This window comes from Vicugna pacos, chromosome 9 (genome assembly GCF_048564905.1).
Source record: "Vicugna pacos chromosome 9, VicPac4, whole genome shotgun sequence".
NCBI lineage: Eukaryota > Metazoa > Chordata > Mammalia > Artiodactyla > Camelidae > Vicugna > Vicugna pacos.
In genome coordinates, this window is record NC_132995.1 from 5,984,398 (window position 1) to 6,012,387 (window position 27,990).

Here is a 27,990-nt window from a genome sequence, read left to right on the forward strand (position 1 = left end):
TCCCCGTAACCTCTCCTCTCAAAGATGAGACACACGACCAGAGGAAATGCTTCTTTTTATTTCCACTCACAACCCCTCCAAAACGATCAGTCCCCACCCCTCCCTCACCTAGATGCAGCCCCTCCCCCAACACCTTCACAAAACACTGATTTCCTCCCAGAGCTAAAATGAACACCCAGTCACCAATTAAGGCTGTTCTCCACCCTGACCACCTCCCCATCTGCCTGTATATCCACCTGCTCTGCTAACTTGGCCACCTTTTGGTTCCATCCCCCAAATGTAGTTCCCCAAGGTCACTTGGCTTGTTTGGCTTACATTCTTTGGGCACCACTCTTAAAACCTTCCTTGGCTTAGTCCCCAGATGGTTCCCCCATCCTCCTATGCAACGTCATTCTGCAGAGCTTCCTGACTTCATTTCCCTGTTTGGGAGGCTGAGTTTCCAAGCTCTCCCCTATTCCCCGAATTCCCGGTAGGTCTCTGTTCCTCAGCTGTTACTTAAGGGTATAGATGTTGACTGAGGCCAAACATGCCATGATTCTTGGGAGAGAGGAGGGGAGCCAACTCAGAAAGGACAGGAGAGGAGACAAGGATAAAAGGGGAGAGAGAAGGGGGCGGGGGTGGAGGAGGAGGGAGAGAGGGGTTGGGAAGGAAGCTGGGCGCAGGGGGATGACAGAAGGATGGGCCCTCCCACCTCAGCCCCAGAAAAGCAAGGGAGCCGGAGCTGAAGACCAGCGCCCCCTACGGCCCAAAGCCCTTGCCCGGCTAGCTGTTTCGGGTCCTCTGGCTTCGAGCCTTGTACACTTCGATGAGCAAATCCTTGACATACTGGATCTCCCGCTCCACCGACTCAGCCCTCTCCCTCAGCTCCCGGTTCCGTGCCTCCAGCCCCTGGCACTCGCCCTCCAGGGCCTCGCCCTCTGCGCGCTTCCTCTGCCGGTACCTCAGAGCCGCCGACTTGTTCTGGTCCCTCTTCTTTTGCTTGCGGTCCCCGCGGGCGGTGGCAGGATTGGGGTAGGGGGCCGGGCGAGAGGGTGGAGGTGGAGGAGGGGGTTGCTGGGGTGGGGGCAGGGGCGCCAACCCCGAGTCCCCTGGCCCGGCCTCGCTGCGGCAGTAGATGGCTAGCAAGTCGAGGGTATCCAGGGCAGGAGGCTGGGGGAGGTCAAAGGTTGGGAGGGGGAGGGGCAGCGGGAGGGAGGGTGCTGGTGCTGGTGGCTGTGGAGGTGGCGGAGGTGGGGAGGCGGGTGGGAGGAGGGGAGCATCAAGGAAGAAGTCTTCCATCTGCTCAAGTTCCTTCTTGAGGAGGGAGGCCATAGCTTCCAGATCGGGTGGGGGAGGGGAAGATGAGGGGAGGGCACCTGAGGGCAAGGGGGGCTCCAGAGGGAGAAGGGCTGTAAAGTCGACCCGCTCGGTCATCCAGTCAGAGAAGCCGTCACCTAGAGGATTGGAGAGAGACATAAAGTTTCTTGAGATCCTAGTCCTCCACCCAACCAGGTCTCAACTCATGACTACCTCATTCATCTCATTCACTGCGTAAAACCACCAATCAGCCAATTAGTCAACCAACCAATCAAGAAACCATCAAAGCAGTCAACAAACCAACAGATTAGCCAACTAACCAACAAACCAACAGATTAACCATCTAACCAACCAATCAACTAACCAGTTGACCAACCCACCACTAGTCAACCAACCAACCAATCAACCCATTAACCAACTAATCAATGAACCAGTCAACCAACCCATGACCCAAACAACAAAACAGTCAACCAGCCATTTCTTCAACCATGCCAACATCCTCTTTACTGATTACCCTGCATCTGTCATTTCTCGGATTTACTCTCTAGTTTATTTATTTATTTCTTTAATGGAGGTACTGGGGATTTAATTCAGTACCTCTGCATACTAAGCATGCACTCTACCACTGAGCTATTACCCTCTCTCTCTAGTTCATTTTTTTTTCTAGTTCATTCTTAAATACAAACTGGATCACACATAAACATACTGTTTCATCTTTAATTCATTACTGAAAACCCACAACGTACCAAAAACTTGAGATACACTCATGAATAAAACAGTTCCTGCCTCGCAGGCTCCGCCATGCTTTCTTCCACCTGAAAAGCTCTTCCCTTTGGTCTTTTCATGGCTCATTCTTTAGGCTGCAGCCAAAATGTTATGAACTTGGAAAGGGTTTCCTGGCTCCCCATTCTAAACTAGTCTTTGGTGTCATTTTTTTTTAACTCAGCTATTAAGTGTTTCCCACTTATTCCCATACATCATCATTTAATTTGTCTCTTGTCTGTCTCCCCAGTAGAGTATGTGCTGCAAGGGAGCAGGGATCGTATCAGTCTGGCTCCCAGTTGTATCCCCAGCACCTAAAACAGTGCCTGCCATAGTACAAGTGCTCAGTAAATATTTACTGAATGAATGAATGAATACTTCCTTCTCCCCTGCCCCCCCCACCTCCATCCTTTGTCTGCCCTTACCTGCCAGGGGCTCTCCCCCACCTGGAAGCCCGCCCTCCAGGGCTCCCCCAAGGACCTCATAGGGGCCCAGGGGGGCAGGGGCCAGGGGGAGTTTCCCATAGTCTACGAGCCAGCCCAGCCCGCTAGCTGGGAGCAGGGTCTTGTCCAGCTCCAGCCCCAGGGTCGCCAGGAGTGACATGGCTGCAGTGCGGGCGCTGGGCACGGATGTCAATGAAGGAGGCTGCACCAACAGCTGGGAGGAGATTCTGGAAGTTGCTCAGCTGGGCGAAGACAGGCACCAAGGCAAAAGTGGAGGACCTACAAATGTGAGACAAAAGCGAGTGGGTCAGAGGCCAGCCTCTCCTACCCCCAAAGCCACACCCCAGGTCCCCAGGACACTTTCTCCTCCTTCCTGCGGGGTTTGGATCTACGGCCTGCACTTTCCGAATTCTAAATCTACCCTTTCTTTCCCTAGATCTGAGCTACACCCACTCCCAAGGGAATTCTCTTTAGGACTGACACTTTTCTTCAGACTTCCCAAGACTTAATCCTTCCAATACAGAAACCTAATAGTCTCCCAGGGGAATTTCCCTAAGACCCTCCCACCCACCCCATAATATTTTTTAATAAAAATACTCAATCCCAGGGGAATTTTGTTCCAGCCACACCTCTTCCTCTAAAATATTTTCTTTACGCCGCACCCCCTCCCTGGATGTCACCTCAAATCTGTTCCCAGGGGAATTCCCCCTTCCCCGCCCCTTCATCAATGTCATGCTGTCAAAACCCACTCTTCTCTTTGAATTTTGCGGTGACTTCCTCCGTCCCTCCAAGTCCCGCCCCCAAGGTTAATTTTAGCTCCACCCTTCTCCGATCATTCCTCAAAGGCCCCGCCTCTTTATCAGGTAGAAACCCCACCCCTCAGCTAATAGTTTGCCTAGCCACGCCCCTCTCACAATAGGTACCACCCCCAGCTCCACCCTCCGCGACGCCTCTTATCCTAGCTCCATCCCTTTAATGGGTCGTTTCTAAGCCCCGCCTCCTCCGCTATCAATCTAAACCGGCCTCCGGCCCGTCAAGTGCCCGAATGGAAGGGAGGGAAGTTGTGCTTTGCGCAAGAGCGAAGTGGAGGCGGGAGGGTGGACTGGGCCGGCGGAAAACAGCTCCCTACTCCCCACCATCCGCACGCGGTTCTCACGCTGAAGACCACAGCGCATGCTCCGCCACCTGAGCGGTCCCATTGCTCCCTCAGACCTCCGCCCTCCTGGCGGTCAGTGCGCATGTGCGGCTGCTTACTGCCTGCCTAAGCACAAGGACTCCACTGGAGAGATGCGTATGAGCAATCGCGGTCAGACAGACTCGGCGAAGAAAAAGAAACACACCTTCCCTGAAGGCTAGTGCGCAGTCGCAAACGCACGTGGACGTCTTTAAAACCAACATTGTCTGGAAGAACGCACCCTCCCCCCATCGAGCCGATTGCGCATGCTTGGCTGCGCGCGGACGGCCCGTCTTTGCTCTTCTGCGCCTGCGCGACCGTGATTCTTCACTCTCGTCTCCCCACCCCCCAGGTCCGGTTGTGCGGGCCGCGAGCTTCGAAAGGGCGGGAAAGGCGGTTGGAGAGGGAGAGGCGAGCGGTTACTCACTCCATGGCTGCGGGAAAGAGAGGCAGCGGCGGCCTCAGGTGAAGAAAGAAGGCAGGAGCGGAGAGCGCAGGCGCGGTAAGCGCGGAGACGGGCCGGGGCAGAGGGGTCGCGGCTACAGAGCCATGGCCGGGGCTACGCGGGCGGAGGCAGCGTCGCGGTAGCGTGAGGACAGATCGTGATCTGAGGATGGGGAATGAGGCGGCCCCGGGGACTGGGGACAGATATACCGGGGACGGCGCAGCACGGCCTGGCGGGATCCTTCCGCGCCCCGCCCCGTGCGGCGCCATCCGGGAGGCGGGCTGGGCCCTACCCTCGGGATCCCGGGCTCGGTCCCCCTCCTCCTTTCTTCCCTGGGGCTGGGCTCTCTGTTTCCTCCGACCTGAGGGTCTGGGCCCGCTTTCCTTCCGACTCCGAGGTTCCCATCCTCCCTTTCCTCTGACTCTGGGGTTGAGTCCCCTCCTTGTGATCTGGGATCCGGCCCCTGCTCCCTCTGATTCTGGTGATTCTGCCCCTCCTCTTCCCTGAGATCACCAGTTCATCTCTCCTTTCCTTTCCTGTGCTTCACAAATTTCCGGCCAGCCACATGCTGGTCTCTCCATCCCTCAACTGCTTTCCCACTCTGAGAACCCCTTTTGGGGGTTAGAATTGCATGAGTCACAGACGGTGCTCCATTCAAATCACTGACCAGCGAGGCGAGGGTGGCCTTGGGCAAATAACTTAAATTCCCTAGCCTCATAGATAAAGAACTATCTGTAAAATGTGGAGAATAATCAACTCTACTCGGTGGGGTCGTTTGTGAAAATCAAGTAAGTCGATGCCTGTGAAACCCGGATCCAGCCTCAAACGTGCTCAACCCCTTTTATTATGATAGTAATAGGGAGGAACTCTGGGGCCCAGTCTCTCCCCTTCCAGCCCCCCTGACAACACCTGTTAATAGCCCATTCTTGGGTCTCCTTCACTCCTCCAAGGTGATTTTCAGCCATCCCCATCCCCCAATCCCAAATGATGGACTCAGCCCTATCTCGGTGCAGGGAGTCAGGCAGCATCGCCCTCTTGCCTTTTCTCTGTCCCCTGCCCATCACCCCTCAGCCCTTATCCTCAGCACTCCTTTCAGGCCAGTTGGTTCATTCTTCTGTCCCTGCCCCTCACCTAGACTTCCTTTTAAAGAATCCTCTACCTTAGCTGCCCCTCAATAGGTCAGTCTTACAAACCCTGCCAAAAATAGATCTATACTTCCATTTGCTAAAAAAGAGGGACTTCTCACCATCCCCTCCCGGTACCCTGGGCTTTCCACCAGCCCAAGTGAATGTGTCTTTCCTCTGCTGCAGAATCCCTCCCTTTCCTACCCTGCCTTCATCCACATCAGAACTGTACACCTGAAGTGCAACTTTTCATCACTTTTGTTGGCACTTATGAGACTGAATCAAGATCCAAAGATGAGGTACCCTGATCCTGAGAGTTATCTGGGGATGAAGACACACAGGCTTTTTTTCTTCCACATGCATGTGCTCTTTATTTTCCTTCCAGTTTTATTGAGATATAGTTGAGAGAGAGCACTCTGTAAGTTTGAGATGTACAGCCTAAGGGTTTGACTTAGATCCCTCAGGAAGTGATTACCTCAAAAAGTTGAGTGAACATCCATCATCTATAGAGGCAAAAAGAAAGAAATAGAAAAAGTACTTTTTTCCTTGTGATGAGAGCTCTTAGGATTTACTCTCTTAACAACTTTCATATCTAACATATAGCAGTATTCATTGTATTTATCAGATTGTACATTATATCCCTAGTGCAGGCTACTGTTGCATACAGAAAGTTCTTGAGATATGACCATCTTCCCTTGGAGTACTTACTGTCCACTCTGCCAGGATTTGAGCGCTTGTTCTCTCGGGGCTACATTGTTGCCTGGGCCACAGAGTAGTGGTTAAGAGCACAGACCGGAACCAAGTTGCTGGGTTCAAACGCTGGCTACACCCCACTTACTAGCTTACTGGCAATTTCCCTGTGCCCCAGTTTCCATGAATAGTAGCAGAACAAAGTGTGGAGTTTAGTTAATAGAAACGTACAAGTGTATGTGGCCATTACAGTACTGTTTCTTAGTACTGTTAGGAGATTAAATGAGGCCAAGTGTGCTTAGACTAGTGGCTGGCGCACAGTGGGTGCTACATAAGGAGTTTTCATGCTTCTAGTTATTGAGGTGGATGTGTTTTATCTCCATTGCTAAGCAGCAGCAGTGCTTTGAAAGGTCTTCCAACTTTTACATGAGATGAAAGGACCAACCTCCTTCCACTCAAGATAGATGTTTAGGCAATAGCGGGTAGGATTAGGTTAAACTGTTGGACAGAGACCGCTGGCAGTGAGGGGCAGAGTCACCCCCAGTCTTCTGCTTCTGAAAGGGCCTTCTAGGTAAGTTATACAGTGGACTAGGTAGAGTAGTTTTCTTTAAATAAGTTTTTATTGTGTAATAATTGGAGATGTACAGGAAAGCTGCTGAGACAGTACGGAGAGTTTCCGGGTACCTTCGTCCCCTTTCCCTCACCCTTGACGCCTTATATTCCTCCGATACATTTCTTATAGCGCAGGAACCAGCATCAGTACATTGTCTGTTCGCTGAACTCCACCTTGTCTCCTGATTTCCCCACTTGTTCTCTGTGCCTTTCCTTTATTCCAGGATCCCGTCCAGGATGCCATGCCCCACTTAGTTGTCGCATGTCCTTAGCCACCCTGGTCTGCAGAGGTTTCTCAGACTGCTCTTGTCTCTCATGACCCTGGCGGTTTTGAAGAGCGCTGGCTGGGTATCATGTGTAATGCCCCTCCATTTGGTTTTGTCTCACAGACTGTGGATATGGGTTTTTGAGAGGATGACCGGGTAGGATCCTTAATGACTAGAAAGGAACTTCCTCAAGATGGGAATCATGCTGCCAGTTGCTCGCAGTGTGTGCTGACCAAGAAGACCCTGAGTCCCCGTCCCAGCCCCCTTGTGCCTTTTTTCACTCTCTCACTGTAGGATCCCACAGAGTTGAGTCCTGGTGCCAGCAGCCCCACTCAAGCAGCCTGACTCAGTCCTGCTCAGTGGGTGCCAGTGTGCATGGCCCCCTGGCCCTTCCAGTGTATTCTGATTTATGGGCAGTGGGTCATCAGTGGTGCCTGTGAGCCCAGGTCTTGGCGCCCTGAGCCCTCTGCCCGTGCCCACTCCAATCTGAACCCTTTGATTCCTTCAGGCCTCAGACGCCTCGGCCTACCCCAACTTCACAAAGTCTTCCAGGGTCCAGGTGCCCCAGGCCCTTCAACTCCTGAGCTGGAGCTGAGAGCATGGGTGGGGCTGCTGGGACTCTTTCTTCAGTGCGGAGGAGCCAGGCTTGGGGTGTGAGGCGGCCGTTGCAGGGAGGTTGCATCACCCTGGCTCTTTGATGGGGAGGGGGAGTAGGGGGATTCTCTGGGGGCCCCCCTGCACACCTGGCAACAGTTCCCAGTTAACGGAGCCCTGGAACCCTGAATGGAGAGAGGCCCCAGCATAAGGGAGGGAGTCATTGAAGGGGAGGGAGCAGCCAGCGCAGGACCATGAGAATCAGGCTCAATGCCAAGAATGGGCTCAGATCACAGGGGCTGACCCGCTCTAGAAAGGGCTGAGGCTCGGAGAGGTGAAAGGAGTTGTGTATGATCACACTGTGACGTAGAGCCTGGACCTCCGCAAGGTCCTGCAAGCCCCAGGGAGAGCCTGGCTCCTCTCAGATGTGTGGGGGCCCTGACCCCCGGCTCAGGATGCAGCCTGCCAGGGGGCCACTAAGTCTGGACCTTCACCTCTGGTTTGCTGCTGCTCACAATTGCCAAATTCTATTGATTGTGACCCGCCCCTCCCCACCCCCCTGCCCCAGAGGAGGCCCTCTTCACCTGTACTGTTACTGATCCCCTCACTGGTTTCCCAGCCCAGCTGACAGCCTGGCATGATGGAAGAGGCACCGAGTTTCCATCAGATGGATCCAGGTCCCTCAGCCCACACCGCATAGTCCTGGCTGGGGGTGCAGGCAAAGTCCTTACTCTGCCTGGGCCACGGCTGCCTTCGGAAAAGTGGCTCAGAGTGTGCACTCGAGCCAGCCTGCTGGGTTCACATCCAGATTCCACTGCTTCTTTGACCCTCAGCAAATGGCATCATCCCTCTGTGACTCAGTTACCTCATCCATAAAATGGGTGGAAGATGACCCACCTCACAGGATTGTTGGGAGGATTAACTGGATAAAGGTGTGTAAAATTTCTAGAATGGAGTCTCCCTAATTATGAGCATTAATTACTTCTCACTAAGGTTTGGGTGCTGGAAGGATTATGTGAAATGATGAGGATAAAGCCCAGCACTTCCTCGGAGCTCCAGGTCAGCACATGCTTCTCTTCCTATTCCCACCACACTTTGTTCTTCTTTCATAGTCGCCTCACAGGCAGATGTCTGTGGATGCAACTTTCCCTGAGCACTTAGAGAGTAGGTCAGGACCCTCCTCAGTCCCTAGACTTGTTCCCCTCAGCCCCCAGCCCTGTGCCACTTCCTCAGTAGGTATCAGTTCATTTTTAAATGAATTGCTCAGGCACAGAGACTGGGGAATTCAGTACTGTGGCCCCTGAAGAGGCACTAGGGCAGGTGTCTGGGTCATGCAGGCCAGGAGGGCAGGGGTTAGGGGTGGGCGTCTCAGCAAACAAGGGCAGGAAGGCCAAGGCCAGTTCAGTTGGGGAAAGAGCAGTGCGGGGGCCAGGCACACAGCACGGGGCTGCCTCGTGGCCCCGTGGCTCAGAGTCCGCCAGAGCCCCTTCCCTCCCCTCCCACCTGCTACGCCTCCCTCAGCCGAAGCAACCACAGCTCTCGGAGCCTGGCTAGGCCATGCACCGCCGCGCCAGCTCCAGCATCCTCCGTGGCCATCTTCTCTGTTCCCTTCCTGTGGCTGCTATAGCAGATCACCACAGACTTAGCGGCTTAAAACACACACATTTATTCCCTTTGGAGACCAGAAATCTAAAAAGGGGTCCTTCTAGAGGCTCTGGGGGAGAATCCATTCTGTTGCCTTTTCCAGCTTCTAGAGGCCATCTGTGTTCCTTGGCTAGTGACCCCTTCCTTGAGTCACTTTGACCTGTTTCCATCATCACATCTCCTATCTCCTCCTGTGATCTTGCCCTCCCTCTTATAAAGACTTTTGTGATTCCATTAAGGCCCATCCAGATAACCCAGGACAGTGTCTCCATCTCAAGATCCTGAATTTAATGACATCTGTCAAGTCCCTTTTGCCATGTGGTAACATACTCACAGGTTCTGAGGACTAGGATGTGCACATCTTTGGGAGCCACTATCCATCCTCCTACAGCTCTCTCTCAGAGACTCCACATTCTCATGTGAGAGGTAAAGGCTAGCACAAGCCCTGGGGTGCCCTCTCCCTCATGTGCCCACAGGCTGTTTGAGAAGGACAGGGCAAACTGAAGGTAATTGACAACATGATCTCCTGGAGCTCAGAACACTGTCACTTACCACTGTGTGGCCTTCAGCAAGGTACCCTGTGTGCTGCATCAGTAGAGCAGGGACAATAGCAGAACTCTCCTAAGACGGCAGTGGTGAGGACCAGAGATAATGTGTGGAAAAGCCTAGAATGTTGCCTGGCTCAGTGAGCCAGCCAGCCCTGCAGGCCAGGTGCTGGGCAGCTGTTCCTGCCTGAGGGTGCAGAGCGGCAGATTTCACAGAGGTTAGAAATGCAGACTTTTCTTCGAGATCCAAGTTTTAAAAGGTTGATGAGTAATTCAGAGAAACCCCAACAAATCACGAGTGTGGATAGGCTGGGGTTGAGAGCCTTCTCTGACCTTTGCATGCAGTGATCCCCACCTGCCCCTCCAAATCTGTCATCCTCTGGCCAGAGCAGAAGACAAGGAACTGAGTTCTCCTCAGTCAAGTCTCTGAGAATTTGGGCCACACCCCTCCCTGCTGAAAGGGCACCAGCCTTGCTCAAACTCTGCCCAGTCCTATGGAAAGTTGGGGAGGCTGTGTTTGTGGGGAGCAGGGAAGGGAGTCTCTAGGGAATCATTCGGGAGGGTGGGGTGCCTGCAGAAGTAGGGCTGGTGTCACCCTGTTTGTTCTTTGTCAGCTGTCCACACCCCCAGCTGAAGGCTACCACCAATACGTGTAGTTAAGTGATTTGGGTTTCTTGCTTTTTGTAGCTGGGAGGCCACCTCTGTATGGGGGTGTTAAAGAGGACTTCTGGGGGCTGGGCTGGGTTAGGTACTGGGGAGGGTTCAGGGAAGTGGGATTTTGCTCAGGAATGCTGGCGGGGCACAGGGGCGTGTGCATGAGCAGCATCCTTTATACTGGAGCTGATGGCTATGCTGAGTTAAGAGCGACTGTCAGCTCTGAGCCAGGAGGGTGATGTTCAGTCCTCTTTTTGCTTTAGACAACGTTTGTGTTTCTGTCTGTGTTGAGGCATGTTGCAACCCATCACAGCCAGAGCACCCTCACCTGATGTCGGTGTTCTGTGGAGCTGTCTGCGTCTGGCAGGGGCCCGGCTGTCAGGGCGGTTCTTCCGTTCCCCACAGCAGACCTGCTTGGCCTACCCAGTCGGGGAGGGCAGGTGGAGATTGATGATGGGGCCCGGGGGTGCAGCTGCAGCTCAGCCTGGATCCCTGCCTGGAGGTGGGCCTTGATTGCACCAGCACACACACCCACCCCTGGGTTGCTTGGGCACAGAGGAAAGTAGCAGGCCCTGAGTGAACTCAACCAGCACCCGCCAGGGTGGCCAGTCATGGGGGAGCTGAGGGGAGCAAGAGAGAGAGGGTTTGAGGCAGAGGCAGGGACCCACAGCAGGAAACCTCACAGGCCCGAGAGGTCCCCTGGGTGCCCCTTCCACATGTGGGGACTGCCCCATGGGGAGCATGGCGGACTGGCGGGCCCTGGGCCTCAGACCTGTTAGATTTGTTCAAGAGCCCTTTGCCCTTCTCCTCCTGCCCACCCCCACCCAGAGCAGGAACAGACTGGGGGAGTGCAGGAAAGAGTAGCCAGTGCCCCCCACTTCAGTCCAAGCTGCCAGAAGTCTTGCCTGCTGCCTGCAGTAGGGGGAAGCAGATGGCACCGAATTGGATTTGAGAGTGAAACCTGAAGTACTAAACTAGTCTGGGAGGTGATGGAGATGGCCTGGGATGTCATTCCTGGGAACGGCAAGAGGGTACTGGACATGACATTCGGGGGCGAGGAGGAGGGGTCACATGTCAGTGAGAAAGGTCACATTAGAGAGTCTCTGGAGGCCCCAGCTCAGCTTGGGGCCAGACATCCTCAGTCAGTCCTAACTACCTGTGAGACTTCGGGCACGTTATTAAGTTCTCTTGACTTCCGTTTACTCATCTGTAAGATGGGAATGCTTTGAGTTCCCACCTCCTTGAACTGTAGTGAGTACAGGTAAAGTGCTATCAACAAAGGGCCTGGCACGTCACAGATGTCCAGAAATGTTAGTGTGGGGATTGACACCCAGGGACTGGTAAGGGCTGTGGTTGTTGGTTCTAATCTCAGAATCAAAGCCACCCTGCCCCCCAGCTCTAGTGGTTTTCACCTGGTTCCCCGAGAAACCATTTCCATGGCAACTGCCTCTGGTACCACCTGGACCTTTCCCTTCTTCCCCCACTGACATCACTGCCTCTCCCCTGGGAGAGATGCTGGTGCTGATCACAGGAGAGAGGCTGGGGAGGGAGCACAGGTGTGTGTTTCTGTTTACACACACAAATGCACATCCACCTGCTATGCTCTTGGCCCTGGTGCTTCAGCCCCTCTCCAAGTCTTGTATTGGTGGTGTGTTCGTGCCAAGCCGCATTTCCACAGGAGCCCCCGATGGCCTCAGCTGACTGGAACATTTCAACTTCAGTCTCCTCCACAACCCATTCTCAGCCAGCTTTACTTGTCCCCAGTGTGCTGTTAGAAACAACTCTGCCCGGCCCCTGCCTGCTTCTGCCCTCAGCCCCTCCCTGGCATCCCATGCTAGGTTGGTTCGTTCAGTGGCTTTATTGAAATACTCTGTAATTCACATCCATTTATGAAAGCGTATAATTCAGTGGTTTTTCGAATATTCAGAGTTGTACACCCGTCACCACCATCTACTTTTGGATCATTTTCATCACTCCCATGCTTATTAGCAGTTACTTCCTATTCCCCCATCCCTAGGCAACCACTAATCTGCTTTCTGTCTCTGTAGATTTTCCTATCCTGGACATTTCATATGAATGGAATCATACAATAGGTGGTTCCTTTGTGCCTCGTTTTCTGGGTTCACCCATTTTGTAGCATATATCAATACTTTATTCCTTTTTAAGGCTGAGTCGTACTCCGTTGTGTGGATATACTGCATTTTATCCATTTATCAATTGATGAACATCTGAGTTGTTTCTACTTTTTGGCTATTATGGAATATGTATGTACTAGTTTTGTGTGGACGTATGTTTTCATTTCTCTTGGGAAACCTGGGAGTGGAATTGCTGGATCATAGGATAACTATGTTTAATCTTTTGAGGAGCTGCTAGACTGTTTTCCAAAGCAGCTGCACCATCTTACATTCCCGCTAGTGATGAGTGAGAGTTCACTCCACATCCTCACTAACAGTTAATATTGTCCAGCTTTTTTATTATTGTCATCCTGGTGGCACCAGTAAACTGGTATCTCATTGTGGTTTTGATTCACATTTCCTGACAGCTAATGATGCTTTTCGCATGCTTATCAGCCACTTGTGTATCTTCTTTGGCATCTTGTGGTTTTAACACAGAGCCTTTAACACTGTTCCTCAAGGAAGCAGGCTCTTGCCCATCTGAGCTTTTGCCTGAAATGAGCCCTTGATCTAACTCCTTCCTCCCTTAACTCTTCCACATCCTTCAGAACAGGCTTAAACATCCCTTCCTCCTCTAGGAAGGTGTCCTCGACACTCCCTTGGACTTCCTATAGGTTCTAACCAAAGCTCTTTCATGGTGTTTACCATGTTGTCCAATACTTTTATCTGTTAGCCTGAATAAACTCTGAATGATTTGAGGGCAGGGACCTTATCTCATCCTGACTTTGACATTTATGTTGACATTGGGTAAGTTACTTAACTCTAAAAGGGTGATGCTAATGGTACCTACCCTGTGGTAGGAGGAGTGAGAACTCACCAATTAGTACTTGAAAAGCACTTAGGATAGTACCTGGCACAAAGCAACTCCTGGATCCATTTATTCCGTTGACAAGCAGTCACTGAGTGCCCGCCATGGCCAACAACTGTTACAGACACTAGGGATACGGCAGTGGAAGTCATGGGCAAAAATCCTGCTCCTCATGGAGCTGGCGTCCTGATGGGGAGACAGACAACAAACGAGATCCATAAATTGAGTGGATTGTATTTCAGATGGTGCTTGGTTCTAAGGATAACCAGGGAAGACCTCTCTGAGTCGGTAACATTTTAGCAAAGACCTGAAGGAAGGAAAGGAGGGAAGGGAGTGTACCAGAGTGCCATCTGAGTAAGATTGTTCCATGGAGCGGAATCAGCAAGTGCAAAGGCCCTGAGGCAGGAGTGCTTTGGGCATGTGTGTAGAACAGCGAGAAGGTCAGTGAGACTGTGGTGGAATGACGGAGGCAAAGAGTGGTTAGAGATGGGGGCACCTTTTGCCTCTTGGGAATAGCGCTACTGTGAACATTTCTGTACAGATTTTTGCTTGAACTCCTGTTTTCAATTCTGGTAGATTTTTCTTTTATCACATTTGTAACTCAGGATTTTTAAGGGTGTTGGCCATGCCATATTGTCTTTTGTTTGCCCAGCACAAGGCCTGTCCTGTCCTGAGTCTCAGTGGATGTTTGTTGACTGAATGAATGAGGAATATTTGTGAATTACCCAACACATGCAGAACACAGTGGTGCCGAATGGTTAGTGCTTTTATCATTATTTTTAAATAAGTGCAGTTGGAACATCAGATTGGCAGGATTTTCTTAATCTCAGGTGCTGGCAGATTGTAGGGAAATGGTTGTCTCAGGCATTGCCAGTCAGAATAAAAATAGGTACAGGCTGGTTGGAGGGCAGTTTGGTTGTCCCTAGTAAAGCCAAAATTCGGGTATCCATGGCCAGCAATTCTGCTTCTGAGGATCTGTCCTGGAAATGTGTCTGCGCCTGTTCCCAAGAAAGCATGAGTGTGCATGCTTGTTGCAGTATTATTTATAGTAAAGAAAAATCGGAAGCTTCCCAGATGTCCATCGGTAGAGGGATGTGGTTTAGTCACACTGTGGACTGATATACAGCAGCATACAGCAGCCTGAAGAAGTGAAAAATGTTGAGAAAACTCTGCAAACTGTGGTGTGACACATGCAGTGTGTACACTGTATAGCAGAGAAAACCAGGAGTGAGATCACTTCCTCTGGCTGTTCACAGCACACATGAGTTCACAGACAGAAGATACACCACAGCTTGTGACGGGTTGCTTCACAGGCACGGGGACCAGGGTGGAGGATGGTGATCAGAGGATCTTCACTTTGTCAGCAATGCTCAGAACAGTATTTTAAAGAAAGGACTGGTGTACTGATTGTGTAGTTAAAATTTCAGTGTTAAAAATGCAGTTAGGTAGAGAGGGAAAATATTTTTCAGTACAAGAGAAAGAAACAAAATAGTTCTTGACCAAAAGGTAGGAGGCCCAGAGCCGGAGTATGAGTATGCCTCAGATCTCATCCAATCTTTTTCTTTTATATTAAGAGTAGTCGTTCTAGAATCTTCCATAGAGACTACACTTCTGGTTGTTTCCTGACTTCTTTTCCATGCACAGCTAATTTCCCATGGGGGAAATTGCTGTTTGTCCCGCCACCTGAGCTCCTCTGGGTGCAAGTTTGGGCCTCAGGGAGGAGGAGGGGGATGTAATTGCTCATTACCCGTAAAGTGACTTCTTGGGGTAGAGAGTTTCCAAGGGAAGGAGAGAAGAAGAGAGATGGATGGGTGAGAACCTGTGAGCCCAGGAAGCAGGTAGGTACCACTTGAGGCAGTGCCCCTCTGAAAGCGTTTCCTCATCTGTCCAGTGAGGATAACAAGACAGCTGAAAATGACCTCTAAGAGACAGTGAAAAACAGTGCAGAACGGTGTGTGCGACACGCAGTCTTTTGTGTACAGCGGGGGAGCGTGCAAGCGGCATTTGCTTACATGCACCAAAAAATCTCTGGAAAGAGGCACGAGGAACCTAAAACCTTGTCTCCAGGGAAGAGAGGTGGCTGGGGAGGTGGGGGGCACCACAGAGACCACAGTGTTCCCTTTGGTACCTTGTGAACCTAGAACCATGTGAACAAACTACCGTGTTTCACTACCATGAAACAAACCAGGTGCAGAAACTATCTACCGAAAGAATTTAATTTTCATTTTAAAAAATACCCAGCAGTATGTTATTGGGTGGATTGGGAAATGGAACATGACATGTTCTGGGCAGCTGGCTGGCATACAGGGACACTTAGGGACCTGTTCATGGCACCAGGGCCTGGTCTGGCAGCAGGACGGGCAGAGGGGCTTTCCACAGCCCTTCCCCCTAGGGAGCAGACAGACAGACAGACACACCTCCTGTTTGTCCGAGCAGGTCTCTAATGCTTGACGCAGGTTCATTCTGCCTGGGAGGGTGAGAGACCTTTGGTGTGCCTGTCCTTGGGGAGGAGCAGGCCAGAGGAAATTTGGACCAGAGTCCTAGGCAGCTTAAGGAGTTGAGAGAGGACAGTTGGAAACTGCATCTCCCTGATCTCTGTCCCACCTCCCTTCTGGAGACGCCTTGTGCCCTGGAAGAGAGGCGGCCTTTAGATGGAGGGGCGAGCCGAGGCTTCTGTGCTGCAGACCGGCTTAGAAAAGCACCTCTGCGCCTCTCTGAGGCTCCATTCCTGCAACTGGGATTCCATATCCACCAGGCAGGTGCTTGTGTACGAGCAGGACAGAGTAACTCAGGTCACCACCAGCTCCTGCCAGACGACTGCGAGGGTCTTGCCCCACTCCAGCCCCCAGCAACCTAGGTGAGTCTTTCCAAGCATAAATCAGATCCTGACACATTGGGAACCCTCCCGTGGCTTCATAGGGATCCGGCCACACTGGCCTCCCTGCCCTGGAACCCACCGAGCGCACTCCTGCCTTGGCCTTTGTGCTGCTGCCTCTTGGGCCTGGATCAGCCGAGACACTGCTGAGGTCTAGTAACCAAGCTGCTAATCACTGATCAGTTGATTGCATTCTGGAAGGGCAGACTCTCTGGACTCATCTGTTCCATGAGATTTAAAGGGATTTTCTTTGACCCAAGGGAGAGAAGAGGGGCACAATTCAAGAGAGACTTAAGAAGCGAGAGTTGGTGGGCTTGGGCTTGGCGTATTGGTGAGACAACCCAAAGGAGGTGACGGTGGGGGCGGGAGGGACAGAAGAGGGTCAGGGAGTCCTTGCACTAACACAGCAAAGGTACCAGCTGGGCCTGGCGTTTGAGCCTCAGCGGGCATCAGATTTCCCCGGGCTCGGCTGATGACCACGAGAGGCAGTGGTACCCTAGGTCTCTAATTTCCCCCTTTTTCTCTCCCATCTCTGCTCCCCTCCTCTGGTCTCTCTGAGCCCATGGTCACACTTCTTCCAAGTGTTAAATAGCCAATTCCATGGGGAAAGGGTAGTTGACAGCTCTTGTCCTGCCTGGGTGTTGTCTGGGCTCGGCGGTGCCAGCAGCGCCACCAGGTGTTGTAGGTAGGTACCAGGAGCATTTGCTCCTGTCTCTTCCCAGAATTTGTGTTAATAAGTTAACGTTTCCTGCTCCCCGAGGATGTACCAGGAACCGTGCTAAGTGCTTAATGTGAGTCATACCATTTCATCTTCACAGAGACTGAATCAGCCCCTTTTTTCAGTTGAGGAAACTGACGCACAGGCTATGAGCCTAGAACTAAGATCCAGAGCTAGGAGTAGAGGAGCAGGCACTCAGGCGACGGGCTACAGCGCCTGCTTCTCGTTGCTGGGCTGTGTCTTGGCAGCTGACTGACAGAAAAGGACAGGCAAAGGCTTCTGTCTGCAGAGCCCTCAGAAGTCCATGGTCTGGACTTCTAATGACAGCTACTGATGGGCCCACTCCCGACCCATCAGTGGACTAGACAGACGTGGGTCACATTCCTGGGCCATTTCTGGGAGCCCTGGGAAACAGTCCTTTGGCAGCGTCATTGCTGTCCCAAATGAAAGTGAGTTTCTGTTATGAAAGAAGGGTGTGGATCTGGGGGTCGGCAGCTTGCTTGGCCCTGGGGGATGAGCCTCGTTGTGGGAGGGTCACTCAGGCTTCTGCGGTGAGATGATCGGCTGCAATTGGGTCAGGAGGGGAAACAGGGTCACAGCTTTGTCTCCACTAAGTGGACTAGCTGGCAGTCTGCCTCTGTGAGCCAGCCCTCCACCACATTGCCCACAGCCTGCTCCTGCTGCCACCGTGCAGAAACTGGCCTGTACGTGTATCACTCCCTCGGCTCCTTGTCTGCCCAGAGGACCCCACTCCTCTTAAGACTTAATTCTGACATCTCCCCCTCCCCTGCCCCAGAAAGAGCTGGATTCCCTTCCTGGGACTAATTTTCACTGCTGTGTGAATTGGAGAAGTCACGCCACCTCTCTGAGCCCATTTCCCATACAGGAAGTGTTCAGTGTGCTCCTACCCAGTGCCCCTGGCCCAATACCGCTTACGCAGGCAGCACTCAGTAAATGGTAGTTATTATTCTCTGTCTGTTGGTCAGTCACATTTATTGAGTACCTGCTGCATGCCAGGCACTGCTCTAGGTGCTGGGGATACAGCTGTGAACAAAACAGGGAAATCTTGCTCTGTGGATTTGACACCATCACCACCACAAGCCCTCCTTGGTGTTCCAGGCCACCCTGTCCCTCCTCTCTGTCATAGATGGCCTGTTGTTACTGGGTGTCCCACACATCCACGCCCCGCTGAGGTTGCCCTAGTGGCAGAGGCTGCCCAGATCTTCAGAATCAAAGCTTACTGTTCTTTCCCCTCTAACCCCACAGTTGCAGTACCCTGTGCCGTTGCCCCCGATGCACAGAGGCGGGCCTGCCCTGGCCCATCACCCCTCACTCCAGCCCCTTTCTCAACCCCAGCTCCAGGGTGTGTTTCCATCCATTTGTCTATATTTAGTTCTGTCCCATTCTTTTTCTCCCCCACCCCATATTAACTTCCTATTTCTGTTGTAACAAGTTGCCACAAGCTTACTGGCTTAAAACATCAGAAATATTTCTTTTACAGTTCTGGAGGTCAGAAGTCTGAAATGCACGTGCAGGGCTGGGTTCCTTCAGGAGAACCTGGGTTCTGCCTTTTCCAGCTCCTAGGGTCCACCTGCATCCCTTGGCTCATGGCCCCTCCCTCCATCTTCAGAGCAGTGGTGTAGCCATGTGTCTCTGGCTCCTCTCCTGCCTCCCTATTTCACTTGAGCCTTCATGATTACATTTAAAGCCCACATGGGTAGTCCAGGATCATCTTCCCATCCTGGGATACTTAATTTAATCACAGCTGTGAGGTCCCTTTCTGCTGTGTGAGGTCATGTATGCACAGGTTCTGGGATGAGAGTGTGGGGGGCTCTGGGGGCTGTTATTCTGTCTGTCGCACACAGCTCCCCCATACCATATCCTTCTTAATCTTTTTTTTTCCTTCTTGATCCAAGGCTGAGGTCCCCCCATGTTCATTCCCAGCAAATGCCCATGTTCCAGATACGTAAGGGCAGGGGCTAGGACAGGGTGGGTGGGAGAGTCCCGGGGCTCGAGGACAGTGCTGTCTGCCCCTCAGCCTGCTGTCGTGGTCCCACCCCAGGGCTTTGTCCTGGCTCCTCCCTCTGGCTGCCTGGTTAGTCTCCTCCCCCTGCACCGGCGCCTCCACTTCCCCACTTCTTCCCCTGCACCACTCAGTATTTTCTCCAGGATGCTGAGCCTCTCCTGACATGCCATATAATTTCCCCATGGTATCTGCTGTCTCCCCTGCTGGAATGTGAGTGCCACAGGGGCAGAGGCTTCTGTCTCATCCACAGTCATGTTTCCAGGGCCTTAAATAGTGTCTGCACGTAGCAGGTGCTCAGAAATACCTGTCGTGTGAATGAGCGTGGACTGCAAGGGTTTCATGTGCTTTCTGTGACCCCCCCCCACCTCGGAGGACAGGCCTTTTTTCCTCTCTGTGTTGTCATCACTATACGCAGGGTAGGGCTGAGTAAATGTTAGAGTGAATAACAGATAAAGTTAGGGTTTGGAGTGGCTAAAGAATGAAAGATGGAGGTGAGGTTACTGGACCTGAGTGGAGGAGCAGGCGACAGTGGAGAACTGTGATCCTTGCAGCCAGGAATGGGGTGTGTGTGGAGGTGGGAGTCCCAGACTTCCCTGTGCTGGGAAGGCAGCCAAGTGTGGTTTGGAAAACAAGGGCAAATGCAGGGCTGGTGGCTCTGCCAGTAACTCCCTTGGTGACCTCGAGGCAGCCACTTTTCCCTCCAGGGCTTGGATCCCATGTGGGCGAACAACGCTGGCCGCAGCTGTGGCTGCCCAGCCCCAAGCATCTGGCCCAAGCACGCCCTCCACTTTTTCCAGGAAAAGCACCATTTCTCCAGTTTTCGTACCTCCCTGCTTTCCCACAAGCACCGTCAGCTTCTCTTTTAGGAAAGCTTACCCCACTGGTAAAAGTGGAAAAGCCCTCGCAGAGGGCAGAGGGTTGGTTTTGGGGGTTTTCCCCCCAGAGCTCACAATAGTGTGTATTTGTTCAGCCACATTTGTGAGAAATTCCCAAAGTTCTGGTTGTCGATGGCTTTGTTAACCAGGACAGATCCTGCAGAACCATCACTTTGTTTCATTTGGGGGCAGATTTATGCATTTCCCAACTTGGGGTTTTCTCCTCTCTGTCCCCAGAGTCCTGGCTCAGGCCCAGCCTCCTCCCAGCCACCTGACTAGCCTCTGCCCCTCCAGTCCATCCTGGCTGTGTTAGTCCTCTCCAGACTTAATTAAAGTCCCTCCATGACACCCTCAAAATAAAGTCTGAGCCATTATCGTGGCATTTGTGGCTCCACCAGCTTCTCCCATTGCATCATGGGACATCCAGTCAGGGGTCCCCAAGACCACCCTCAGGTTCCATGATTTGCTAGAAAGACAAGTCAGCAAAGCTGTTAAAGTCATAGCTATAGTTTATCACAGCAAAAACAAACAAACAAAACAGATGAGCAAAGGGAAAAGGTATACAGGGCAGAGTCCAGGAGAGACCAGGTGGAAACTTCCAGTTGTCCTCTCCCAGTGGGGTCGCACAGACAGCGCTTAATCCTCCAATAGCAAGGTGAGCGCTCAGGCAGAAGGTGACCATCAGGGAAGTCTTGCCGTCCAGAGTATTTTAGAGTCAGTCACACAGGCTCAGAGCACCAGTGTCACTGACCTTTGCTACTTAGTCTCCAGCCCCTGCCCCGCCCACCCCCAGATCAAGCTGATACCATGTGGCCCAGGGTCCACCTTAAAGACACTCTCTCGGGCAGGATTCTCCACGGGATTAGAGGTTCCCTCCCAGGGCAAGGCAAGGGCCAGTCCTTTGGAATGTGTGGAGTTTGGACCACCCAGGTGTGCATTTCAGCCCATCTCTACACACAGTCCTCCGGGCCGCACCAGGTCACTCAGAATCCCAGAGGCGCATCTGCTGTTCCAGCCTCTCTGCCTTCACCCAGGCCTCTTCTCCCTGTCTCCTGGCTGACCCCTTGTCCTTCAACACTTGGCTCAGGCAACTGCTCCCTGGAACCTGGGCCGGGATAAGAGCCCCGTCCCTGCTCCCACAACCTATGACCCAGCCCTGTCCCTGCCTACAGCCCCATACTGAAACTGGTGTCTGCTGTGTCTCTAGCTGCCTTGAAGGCAGGGGCCATGGCTTAGGTAACCTCTCTGGGCCTCACGCTCCTCATTTGTCAAATGGATTTGTTTTCAGGAATGAGAGCAGTGATAACCAGGACAGGCTGGATCAGTACACGTTCACTGTTAGTAGTAGATCCCTGGCATCCGAGGTGTTGGAAAGAGATGAGGCACTTAATAAATAGTGAACCCAGTGACCCATTAAACCGGACAAGCCCCAACGGAAGATTGTTTTTCTTGTGGTTTCTTAATAGTATAAAAAGCAAAGAACATTTTATAAATACTCTTCTGGAAAATTTTAGCTACAGCTTATTAATAGCAGACGCTCTCTTGGGTGCAGTCTTGAGAATTGAGACACGTAGGTGTATCTGTTCGAACACTTCTGGCCACTGGTGACAGCAGACCCAGCTCAAGGTGGCTGCAGCGAGGAGGGGTGTTCTTGAGCGAGAATAGGTATAGGGCGGGGCGGGGTGCCGGTGGTACCTAGGGCTCAGATGCTTGACGTGATTAGAGTGAACAGACAGTCCTCAGATGCCCCTGGAAGAGCTCTATAAAAATGCCAAGGCCAGGATCCTGCTTCTAAAGAGACTGGCGTCTGCGGTCTGAGCAGCATACATTTTGCTGAGTTGGAGCAGCCAGTTGAGATCTGCTGGCATAGACCAGGCAGGCCCCCTTGTCAGCTTCCTGGAAGCACGTGGCCATTGTGGAGAAGACCCAGCGAAAACGGGTCTGCGAGGAAGGCAGAGGGTATGGTGGAAGGTGGGGAGGGGCCGCTGCAGTAGGTTTTTCTCTGACTCAGGCCAGGAGAGGATTCCCAGAACACTTTGAAAAATCAAGACGGCCAGAAGAGGGCGAGGGAAGAGCAACAGGACTCGTGGGTGTCTTCTCTGGGCCAGGCAGGCGGCCTCTCAGTCGTGGCATTGTGTGTTCTTCACCATGCCAGGGGGGTGTCCTTCTCATCACAGGTGGGGAAACTGAGGCAGAGAGCAGTTCAGGAGTGACCTGCCCCAGGGCCCACCGCTAGTAAATGGCAGGAGCAGAGTTCAAGCCCAGGTCTTTTCTTTATATCTGCAAACCAACTTTGTGCCTGAAAACAGTCTTGCAGCTGTTTTTTGTTCTTTTGGTGGGGGGGGGGTAATTAGGTTTTTATTTATTTTAAAGCTGGGGATTGAACCCAGGACCTTGTGCATACTAGGCACACACTCTACCACTGAGCCATACCCTCCCCTGTTGCAGCTGTTTTTAGATGAAAGGAAAATAAGAATCTGAGGGTATTGGATGGAAACGGGTACAGAAGGGTGGCCATGCCCCCAAAGCAGGGCTGCTTGCCCTGTGACAGGGGACCCATTTGATGGAGTGGAAATGAAGAGGGATCTGCAGTGCAAAGGCAGGGGTCTAGGGCTCACTGTTGTGGAGGGGTTGCAGGTTGCTTCAGGCTGAGCCTCCCTTCCCCTATCTGTGCGCCAGGGCCACTGACCCACCTTCTGCATAGGACGGCTGTGAAGCTGGCCAAGGAGAGTGTACAGAGCTCGGTGCTGGGCACACAGAGCTGCCAGGGCCGGGGTTAGCGGCCTGAAACTACCCTGGTCTCTATGCAGGAATCGGCACTTCTCACCTTGCAGCCCGGGGACCCGCTGAGCAGTGGCAGCCAACCGTGAATTCCTTTTAAACTTGAGGTTGGCCACAACCCCAGGTCTTTTCCACGAGAACTTCACAGCTGGGTTCACGGCCCCTCCCGGGCCCCCTTCTCTTCTTTCCTCACCAGGCTCTCCCTCCCCAGAGTGACGGTGTAGCACTGCCTGCCAGCACCTGGCCCAGCGCTTGCACTGTCCTGACGGGGGGAGCGGAGTCTCTCCTCATCTGTCAGACACTTTCTACCCCCAGCTGTTTGTTTCCTGTGTCTGCGCTAACAAATTATTATAGACTTGGTGGCTTGAAACAATGCAGATTTATTCTCTTGCAGTTAAGGAGATCAGAGTCCAGAATCAGTCTCACTGGGCTGAAATCAAGGGGTCAGCAGGGCTGGTTCCTTCTGGAAAAGGCCGTTTCCTGGCCTTTTCCAGCTGTTAGAAGCACCTGTGTTCTTTGGCTCATGGCCCCTTCCTCTGTCTCCAAGCTCAGAGTGCATCACTCTAGTCTCTGCTTCCAGCTTCTGTGGTCCCTTCTCTAGTCCAGCCTCCCTCTGCCTCCGTTTTATAAAGACATGTGATGACTGGACCCACGGTTTGTCCTGTATTGTCTCCCCATCTCGAGATCTTTAATCATTCCCTCTGCCACATATGGTGACACACTCTCAGGTTCCAGGGAGTGGGATGTGAGCATCTTAGGAGGACCACATGTTCGGTATGTCCTCCCACATCAACTCCACAGGAAACCATTTAAGGCTCCCGCCACCTGCAGAGGAAGCCTGAGCTCTTCAGACGCTACTCTGGGCCTGGTTGGTGTTGACTTCCACAGGCTGGTGCCCCTGCTGCCTTCATCCCAGCCTGCGGTGCCAGCCCCACCCACGCCCATGTCACCACTGAGGCAAGACAAGGTCTGATTGAGAGCCATCCTAGGAGAGGCTTGTGTAATTCAGTAAGTCCATCTGTCCCACTCGGATTATGATTTGAAAACCTGGCTGCACAAGTTCACTGGTTCTTCAGAGTGAATTTACACCCTGTAATTCAGGTCTTTTTAAGAAACCAAGCTTATCATTTATGTCTCTTTATTGTACAGAAAGAATGGACGTTTGGAAACTACTGCGAATTAGGAAGGAGACCATCCACGTGTAGTCCCACCACCCAGAGACAGCCCCTGTGTGCTCTCAGTGTGTTTCTTTCCCAACCCACTTTGTTCGGAGTTGTTCTGTTTTTCCACAACTGAAATCACACTGCAGTAGTGAATTTGCATTCTGTTCCCCTTTGTTGTCATTCCCTGAGTTTTGTGTGTGTAGTTAGAGGCCGTATCGGTGGATATAATGCAGATCTTCCCTTCTATTTGATACCTAAGGGACCCCCTAGTTGGGTATATGGAAATGCGCTGTCATCCGGTGCCCACGCTGCGTAAGGAGGTTCGTTGATTGGGTCAGTGGGTGCAGGCCCACGGCCTGGGGTCAGCTCCTAGTAAGTCACCGCAGCTCTCTGAGCCCCAGTTTCCTCATCTCAGACAGGGACGAGATCCTGCCTCCAGATGGTAGTGGGAATTCTCATCTGAGCAGCCCACACTGCTTCCAAGCCCTCTCGCTGGTCAGTGCTCAGTGTGCTACCATTTCCCTAGAAATGCCTCTACCCGCATGCCCTCTGGCCCTTTCCTCTCCAAGTCACCTTTGACTTTCCAGCTAACAGATGGCTTTGCTCCAGAATTTTTCAGCTAGAAATTAACAAAATCCAGTCAGCTTAAACTCACTGAGGATGGGCTGGCTCACGGAGCTTCTGATGAAGATGAAGTGAGCCTGGTGGGCAAGACTGGCTTCTGGGGTCTCTCTCTCTCTCTCTCTCCCCCTCTCCCTCCCTGTCCTTTCCTCTCCCTCCAACTCTTTCTCTGATGGCAGCTCACTGTCTCCTGCTACAGAGGCTGAGAAGATGGGGGGTGCCCAGGTGTCCACCCTCTGTGCCCTGCACCTGCGGGCAAAGGAGGCCACCTGCCTCTGAGCACCTGGAGAGAAACCCTGGGGAAGGTCTTTGTTGGCTGACTCATACCTTGATGTCCCCTTGAACAGTCACTGCGGCCTGGGTGCCCAGCAGCGGGTCTCATACCCACCCCTGAGTTAGAAGGAGGGTGGGAGGATGCGCTAACATGCCCTCCAGCCTCCTGAATGCTGCAGGGTGTGCGCGGAGGTGGCCTTTTGCTCCAAGGGCCCGTCTCTCTGTAGGGTCCAGAAGGACACTCGGGGTGGCACTCAGCTGAATTAGTCTACACTGCCCCCAACCCACTTTCAGTCAGCAGGTAAACCTAGGGAGCAGGTCCTGAAGGTATTTATCCACTTCTAGTGCCGCTCGCCAGAAGCGCCTTGACTCTGACTCCTTGGGCTGAGGTTGCCTCAGGTGTCTGCTCTTTAGCCCCGTCCTCAGCAGTGGGGGCTCCCTTGGGTGCTGACCTTGGCCGTGGCTGGCCCAAGGCAACCTAGCTCCTAGTGCTTGACCCGTGGGGCAGGGGCTGTGCGTCCCGATCCTTCTTTCTGAGCTTAGCAGGCCGGGTTAGGTTCTGCTGCAGGAAGAGGAAGGGGGGCCGTTTGTTGTCATTATCAGCCCTGCAGACCGAGCGCCATCGTGCCGCTGAGGCTGCCTTTCCAAAACTGCCATCTGATCATGTTACTTCCTTTGCTTTAAAAATCTTTCCAAGGTTGCAGACGCCAGTGGATTTGCTTTGGGAGCCGGAGTAGCTGCCACCACCAGAGTCTGGAGCCATGAGCGGGTTTAATTTTGGAGGCACTGGGGCCCCCACAGCGGGGTTCACATTTGGCACCACAAAGACGGTGACAACCACACCAGCTACCAGGTTTTCTTTCTCTACGTCTGGCACTGGCGGGTTTAATTTTGGGACTCCCTCCCAGCCAGCCGCGAGTACCCCTTCCACCAGCCTGTTCTCATTCACTACCCAGGCTCAGACCCCAGGATTCAGTTTTGGGACTACCACTCCTGCTGCGGGAGCAACTGGGTTTTCTTTAGGGATCAACACTCCGAAGCTAAATTTGAGCAGCACGGCTGCCACGCAAGCCACGGTGCAGCCCACCGGCTTTGCGCTCAGCGGCGGCACCCTCACCAATGCCATCTCGAGCACCGTCACGTCCACCCAGGGCACAGCGCCCACTGGCTTTGTGTTTGGGTCCACCACCACCACCACTGCTCCGTCCACCACCCCCGGGGGCTTCTCATTCACAAGTGGAAGCACATCCCAGACCGGGACTACTGGCTTCAGCATCGGATCCACGGGAAGTTCGGCCCAGCCCACGGCCCTGGCCGGCTTGCCCTTCACTCCGGCTGCCACTGGAGCTGGGGCCACACAGCCAGCTGCTCCCACACCTACCACTGCCACCACCAGTGCCGGGCCCACGCTCTTTGCCTCACTGGCCACTGCTCCAACTTCATCCACTGCCACTGGGCTCTCCCTCGGTGCCCCAGCGACCACGGCAGGAACTTCCGGAACAGGAACACTGGGCTTCAGCTTGAAGGCCCCCGGAGCAGTGTCCACCACCTCCACAGCAACAACCACCACCACTGCCACCACTGCCACCGGCTTCGCCTTGAGTCTCAAACCACTGGCACCAGCAGGGATCCCCAGCAACACACCAGCCACCGGGGCCGCCGCATCCGGTCCTGGTGCAGCTGCTGGGGTGACGGCCAGTCCCGCCATGACCTATGCCCAGCTGGAGAGTCTGATCAACAAGTGGAGCCTGGAGCTGGAGGACCAGGAGCGGCACTTCCTGCAGCAGGCCACGCAGGTCAACGCCTGGGACCGCACACTGATCGAGAACGGGGAGAAGATCACCACCCTCCATCGTGAGGTGGAGAAGGTGAAACTGGACCAGAAGAGGCTGGACCAAGAGCTCGACTTCATCCTGTCTCAGCAGAAGGAGCTGGAGGACCTGCTGAGCCCGCTGGAGGAGTTGGTCAAGGAGCAGAGTGGGACGGTGTACCTGCAGCACGCCGACGAGGAGCGCGAGAAGACCTACAAGCTGGCCGAGAACATCGACGCGCAGCTGAAGCGCATGGCCCAGGACCTCAAGGACATCATCGAGCACCTGAACACATCCGGGGGTCCCGCCGACACCAGCGACCCACTGCAGCAGATCTGCAAGATCCTCAATGCGCACATGGACTCGCTGCAGTGGATTGACCAGAACTCGGCACTGCTGCAGCGGAAGGTGGAGGAGGTGACCAGGGTGTGCGAGGGGCGGCGCAAAGAGCAGGAGCGCAGCTTTCGCATCACGTTCGACTGAGAGTCCCCCCCACCCCCATCCCCCGGCTCCGAGGGTGTTCAGCTGGGCACGTGCAGTCATTGTCTGGTTTTTGGTTGCAATGAAATCCTGCTTTGCTTGTTTCTTTCTTTCTTTCAAGCAGATGTGCTGTTAAGAGAACCATTCTGTGGTTTGACTTTTTGCCTTAGTGAATAGAAAGTATTCTAAGCCTCTGGTCTAGGCAGCAGCCTAGTAGGTATGGTTTCTGCGTGTGTCGTTAGTGTATCCTAGACCCTCCCCACCTGCTGCAGCCACCCTCCTCCCAGTGCTGGGGGAGAGCTGATCTGCCTGAGAACCGCCTGTCTCCCAGCCAGGGTACACTGGGCGGCCACTCTGCCCAGCACACAGTCACAGGTGCGAGAGAAAAGACTCAGCTTAAAGGACCTCCATCCTTGAGGGGACGGCAGCCTGGTATAAGTATAAGCGGTACAAAGAAGGGACTTACGAATGGAATGGATAGTGGGGTGTAGAATTTCAGAGGAGGAAAGACAGGTCAGACGAGGGACTTGAATGAGGTTTTGAGAAAAGAGGTCTTCACGTTGCCTAGCTGACACGTCCTTACCCCTGAGGTCTCCTTATTTTAGTCCTCACCTCCTCCAGGAAGCCTTCTTGACCACCTGGAATCGGGGTCACACGGCCATCCTATGGGCCCCACGCCACACTGAGCTTGCCAGCTGGCAAGTTTGCTAACACTCGCCATGTTGTATTCTGCTGACTGTTTACTTCTCTGCCTCCTTGTTAGATTGTGAGCCCCCCTGGGCAGGGACTGCTTCTTGTTCCCCTTGTGTCTTCAGCACAATCCCTGTCACATTTGTCAAATGGATCAACAGTGGAGATAAAAACCCAGCATAAAATAAGAGTCAACAGAATGCCAGTCGAAGTGACCAGGGTGCCAGAGGTGGCCACAGAATTGGTTCTGAACCTCCCAAAGCCAAAGCCAGCCTGGTCGGTTACACTGAGAGCCATGGTGTCCAGAAGGCAGAAGCCAACCAGCTACATCCCACTCGTCTTTTGTACTTGTCTCTTCCTTCTGCTGCACTCTCTGAAATCCCTATGACTGTACATTGCTTTTCTAAATAAAAATAAAATCTATTGGGGAGCAGAAAAGCTGTGGT

The 27,990-nt window shown here is 53.1% G+C and overlaps 3 protein-coding genes across 11 annotated transcripts in view; 2 read left to right on the forward strand and 1 right to left on the reverse strand.

Moving 5' to 3' along the window:
• Positions 1-83: 83 nt before the first annotated feature.
• On the reverse strand, positions 84-4,582 carry ATF5 (activating transcription factor 5). Of its 4 annotated transcripts, none has more exons than XM_072966584.1 (3): positions 4,482-4,582; positions 2,484-2,780; positions 84-1,433 (listed from the first exon to the last, which is right to left on the reverse strand). In XM_072966584.1, exons 2-3 carry the CDS (start codon positions 2,659-2,661, stop codon positions 763-765), a joined length of 849 nt encoding a protein of 282 aa, XP_072822685.1. In that variant the 5' UTR covers positions 2,662-2,780; positions 4,482-4,582; the 3' UTR covers positions 84-762. The 4 variants fall into 4 exon arrangements, with proteins under 4 accessions (XP_072822685.1, XP_072822682.1, XP_072822686.1 ...); XM_072966581.1 differs by lacking the exon at positions 4,482-4,582 and adding an exon at positions 4,103-4,464; XM_072966585.1 differs by lacking the exon at positions 4,482-4,582 and adding an exon at positions 3,842-3,952.
• On the forward strand, positions 4,039-27,982 carry NUP62 (nucleoporin 62). Of its 2 annotated transcripts, none has more exons than XM_006208437.4 (2): positions 4,039-4,177; positions 25,261-27,982. In XM_006208437.4, exon 2 carries the CDS (start codon positions 25,325-25,327, stop codon positions 26,855-26,857), a length of 1,533 nt encoding a protein of 510 aa, XP_006208499.1. In that variant the 5' UTR covers positions 4,039-4,177; positions 25,261-25,324; the 3' UTR covers positions 26,858-27,982. The 2 variants fall into 2 exon arrangements, with proteins under 2 accessions (XP_006208499.1, XP_072822681.1); XM_072966580.1 differs by lacking the exon at positions 4,039-4,177 and adding an exon at positions 8,248-8,338.
• IL4I1 (interleukin 4 induced 1) overlaps positions 4,046-27,990 on the forward strand; it is a 36,419-nt gene continuing 12,474 nt past the window's right edge. For 3 of the 5 annotated variants that reach the window (XM_072966576.1, XM_072966579.1, XM_031682053.2), the window contains exon 1: positions 4,046-4,177. The gene's annotated coding sequence lies outside the window, so the exon portion shown is untranslated. Of the gene's footprint in view, positions 4,178-8,257; positions 8,339-15,986; positions 16,089-27,990 lie in introns of those variants that run through there. The other 2 variants (XM_072966577.1, XM_072966578.1) reach the window with 2 other exon arrangements.

What these genes read in the sequence shown, in the direction of transcription:
- ATF5 (XM_072966584.1), bottom strand. Translation starts at nt 2,661, where the DNA reads ATGTCACTCCTGGCGACCCTGGGGCTGGAGCTGGACAAGACCCTGCTC. An exon ending in TGGGGGAGAGCCCCTGGCAG is followed by an intron (nt 1,434 to 2,483) that starts GTAAGGGCAGAC and finishes CCAATCCTCTAG; the next exon opens with GTGACGGCTTCTCTGACTGG.
- NUP62 (XM_006208437.4), top strand. Translation starts at nt 25,325, where the DNA reads ATGAGCGGGTTTAATTTTGGAGGCACTGGGGCCCCCACAGCGGGGTTC.